This window comes from Alnus glutinosa, chromosome 12 (genome assembly GCF_958979055.1).
Source record: "Alnus glutinosa chromosome 12, dhAlnGlut1.1, whole genome shotgun sequence".
Taxonomy (NCBI): Eukaryota; Viridiplantae; Streptophyta; class Magnoliopsida; order Fagales; family Betulaceae; genus Alnus; species Alnus glutinosa.
In genome coordinates, this window is record NC_084897.1 from 991,515 (window position 1) to 996,115 (window position 4,601).

The 4,601-nt window shown below is 31.2% G+C and overlaps 1 protein-coding gene across 1 annotated transcript; it reads left to right on the top strand.

Annotated features, from left to right (window-relative positions):
• The first annotated feature begins 3,298 nt into the window (after nt 1-3,298).
• LOC133852050 (protein NIM1-INTERACTING 1) lies at nt 3,299-3,811 on the top strand. Its single transcript, XM_062288721.1, has one exon. The coding sequence runs from the start codon at nt 3,341-3,343 to the stop codon at nt 3,701-3,703; it is 363 nt and encodes a 120-aa protein (XP_062144705.1). The 5' UTR covers nt 3,299-3,340; the 3' UTR covers nt 3,704-3,811.
• Nucleotides 3,812-4,601: the final 790 nt, after the last annotated feature.

The window sequence follows — 4,601 nt, forward strand, 5'->3', positions numbered from 1 at the left end:
GCCTACCGACCCAAATTCTGGCCACATATATATATATATATATATATATATATATAAATTTTTTTTTTATTACAGAACCTTAATAAAAATTGTGAATATTAATGTATAATTGATAAAAACAATTGGCCACGCTTAATAAATACATGTGGCTACTTGGCCACGCGTATTTAATACGCGTGGCCATTTGGCCACGTGTATTTATTACACGTGGCCAATTAGCCACGTGGCTACAGTAATGGCTACTGTAGCCACATGGCTAATTGCTTGTTTTTTTGTAGTGATAACATAGACTCGTGCCTTTGGACGTGCATGAGACACCCTTATATAGACTTGAGAAAACTTGGCCTCCAATAAAAAATTGTAATTATGATTTTCTATAAAATGTAAGGCACAATTCGAACTAGGTACTTTGCAGTTTGCATGTACTATACTAGGGTTACAGGCTAAAGCAAGGATTTCTTTGATAGCGCGTTCGAATTGATGACTTGGGACGACACTTAGAACATCACATTCTGTAAGTCTTCAATTCGAATTAACTTGGGACACTACATTCTGCTAGAATTGGAATTCTCTGAAACAGGTCTTTGTCTATTAAAAAGGTGGGTATTTTAGTAATTCTGGTTCAATTCCAATGACAACTTACCTTTTCAAACAGGTAAGCGGACTGCCCAAAACTTACTTAGACAAATGAGTCTCATAAAAGCTTTTTTGACAATTTCTATTCCGATTGGTAACAATTTGGACACTAAAAAGTCCAAAATTATTAAAGATCTCTATCAGAATCTCATACCCTTCCATTCGGTGGGGCTACTTGAATTGCGTAAATTTGGAGGCCGATCATGTCCGATTCATTGCTCTATCAATATTCTTCTTTCCATTCAATCAGGGAATTAACATACTGCTTGAGAATGGCTATTGAAGAGTTCCAATCATCCAAGACTTCATCTCAAGCGTCCCAATCATCGAAGACTTCATCTCAAGCCTCAATTCCGCTTATGATAAAAGGAGATCAATCAAATAGATTAATGGACTATATTATGAAGATTATAAAGTAGAAAAATTAAATATTGTTTTCTTATTGTTGAATCCATTTTCTTTTTCATATATGTATTACTAATCATTAATATTGATCGAAATAAAAAAAGATAGATGATAGATTCCAGAATTTTGCTAGCTCTTCCTAGAAGTGTTGGGATTCACAAGTAATTAATTAATTTTATTTTGCATCTATGAATAAAAACTTATTTCTTTTTAAAAGTAAGGAGCAGGTTAACAATTAGGTATGACAATTAATATGCAAATGTAACCTTACATGTGGATGATGGAACTTCTAACTCCATCTGCTCGTCAATGCCGTTATATGCATGCTACATCAATGCCCCAACAAGGCATGCATGCTTCTTTTATCCAATGATATTGAAGCATAAGCTCTTAAAGGTTTGGAAAAACTTCTTTTATCCAATTATATATGTTTAGATATTTTTGTAATCGTACCTTTAATATTGAAAAAGTGCAATCTCGTGCCGTCTTGATCTACTTAATTAACACTTCAAATTTTAATTTGAACTTAAAATCCAATCCAAATAATTTATTATAACAAGGGAAACTTTACTCAACTACCCTAAACTTTAAAAACTCTCAATTTAGTGTATTTATCTTTCTTTTTCTTTTTTTTCAATTTCTTTCATCTGTTAGGATTTTTTTGTTAAATCCTAACGAAGGGATGTCAAATTTTTTAGAATACCCCCATTTTTTTAAGAAAAAAAGAAAATAATTGCAAAGATTTAGGCATTGGTCAGGATTTAACAGAATTTACAAAAATACTAATGTTTGAATCTTTGAAAATTATATATATATAGCACAAGCATTTTAGGAATTTTGATAGGATTTAATGAAAATTGAAAGATGGATACACTTAATTAAGAGTTTTTTAAGTTTAGAGGAGTAATTACAAAATAGGCTACAATTGACGGGGTTAAGTGAAGTTTCTCCTATTATATAATTAGCGCAATTTGTTTTTCCTCAAACCACCACCTTCCATGTTCTTATTGTTCTATATAAGTTCATTACAAAACTAATGTGATAGATTATAAAGTACTTATCACATCGGCTGTTAAAATATATATATCTACATAACATTTATCACCTTTATAAAATAAGTATGTTTCATAAGATACTCTTTGTTTGGAATGAAAATTTTATTCATCTAAAAAGAAAAAAAAAAAAAAAAATCTCACGAATTGAAATAAAAGGTATACCCCAAACATTTTTCCTTCTCTGACTATCTAATTTTTAATTCAATATTAGTAGCAACTTGGGAACTTTTCATTTAACATGAAATTAATGAAAATAATACATTTTATGGTCAAAATTTAATATTGTTAAATCTAATGATGCGCATAGTATCCATATTATTTAATTTTTTTTAAATGACGTTTCAACATATTTACTATATGACATCATGTATATCATTAGACACAATAATATTAAATCTTGACCATAAAATAATTTATCTTCATTTGGATACTCTATTTTGCAAATCAATGGCGCTCAAGACCCAAAAGCTTAGGACTCGTTTGAGTGTGCAATTTTTTTGAAAAATATTCAAAATTGCGAATGCGGAAAGAATTTGTTTTTAAAATTATGTTTGGATGATTTAGAAAACGTAAGATAAAATTAAAAAAAAAAAATTGGATAAAATTTGATTAGAATTTAAATTCTAAAAAGCAATATTTAAAAAATAATTGTCTTTTTTTTTTTTTTTTCTCTCTTTATTCATCGACAAATAATTTTTATTTTTATTATTGCAAAAGTCAATTCAAAACAACTTTTGCAGCTCATAGTATGTTTTCAACTAAATCGCAATTAATAAACACCGCGTTTCTTCTTTTCAAATAAAAAAGAAAAAGAAAAAGAAAAAAAGAAAACACCGCGTTTCTTTTTGTTTTGTTTTTCAGATCTTTCTATTGGTGGTCCCCACGGACGCGTGAGGTAGTGGTCAAAATCCTCATGAATCAAGAGCGTTGAAAACAGCAAGACACGCAACCCAGCAGGTCCATGATGTCATGTAATATACGTCACCCAACAACCTGGTGGCCTTTTTACGTTTCTTTGTTTAAAGACACCCGCAAACGTAACCACGATGACGCCACCATCTCGTCGTCACAGCGAATTTACTTTTATACCCATCACACTCTTCTAATAATGGAATCTAGCCGGCGGGGCAGTTTTGGCCTTTTGTGGTCCACCACCACCCTATAAATTTCTAATGCAATTAAGGCAATGAGTCATTGACAAATTAGCCTTCTTTGAATTGTTCTTTGCTTGAGCTGGTTCATCCATGGAGAATCATGACAAGAGTACTGCGAGAGTAATTGGGAAAGATGAACAAGAAGAAGAGGTCAAGATGGAGAAGTTTTTTGCTCTGATGCGAAGCTTTAGAGAGGCGCGTAATTACTACAGAAGAAAGGAACTGAACGAGTTGGAGAAGAAGAGGAAGAGCAACAAGAAGATGAAGATGATGGGTGGTGGAGATCATCAGCAGCAGCAATCGAGTTGCTGGGTTCCTAAGTTCGAGAAAGAGGATTTTACCAATGAGGTTGAGTTTAGAAGGCCTCCTCTTGTCTTTCCGGCTCCCTGTAGCAAAGAGAATGCCAAGAAAGGTGAAGGAGAGGATGGTCTGGACCTCAAACTCACCCTCTGAAGTCTAATGGCGTCGCTCTGTGTATTCAGACTTCTTGTTTTTTTTTTTTTTTTGGTTTGTAATCGTCAGATGTAATTATTTTGAAGTTGAAAATGATTGTAAAATGTTTGAAGAGGCGTTAATATATAAGTAATGAAGTCTAAAATAAATCTGATGTTTGATTGCTTTTGTATTCTTTTTATTCTTGCAAAAATAGTGTTTGGTTTATGAGAAAAACAAAATTTTGTATGGGACATAAAACCACCTTAATAGTTTTCTGTTCTACTTATAATTAAGATAATATATATAATCTAATTGTGATTGTTAGATTTCACTTGATTTAATTTTATACTTCAAATTATTATCGATCATTTAAATCTAATTGTTGGATCTACTTATAAAGCATCCTACGATCTAGTTCAAAGTCAGACGCTCATATAGTCAAGTGAAATAGGGAAGAAACGTAATGTTTGGCAGATGAATTTGAAGAACAAAATATGATTTTGATTCAATTTTTTTCAAAATAAATTATATTTTATTCAATTTTTTTTTTAAAAGTCAAATTTCAAAATTCACAAACAGAATAAAAATTCAATATCCAAACACAAACTGTTCAAAACTTGTTTGTTTGCATCTAATGATCTATAAGGTTTTGCGTCTTTTAATATATATGTATAAAATTTAATATGAACCATAAAATGTATTGTGGACATAATTTATCGTAGGCTTTACTCAAACAACCCCGACCACTACGAAACCCATAACCATAAAATTAGTGCATAGTTACTGGTTGTTTTTATCTAAGAGTATTAGTAGCAGATGCCATATAAGTGGTTCACTTTCTTAAAATATGAATTTTTTTTTAAAAGTTACAAAAATGACACCGCAGCAGTTGCCCTATTATTCATGGACTTTTTTG

What these genes read in the sequence shown, in the direction of transcription:
- LOC133852050 (XM_062288721.1), top strand. Translation starts at nt 3,341, where the DNA reads ATGGAGAATCATGACAAGAGTACTGCGAGAGTAATTGGGAAAGATGAA.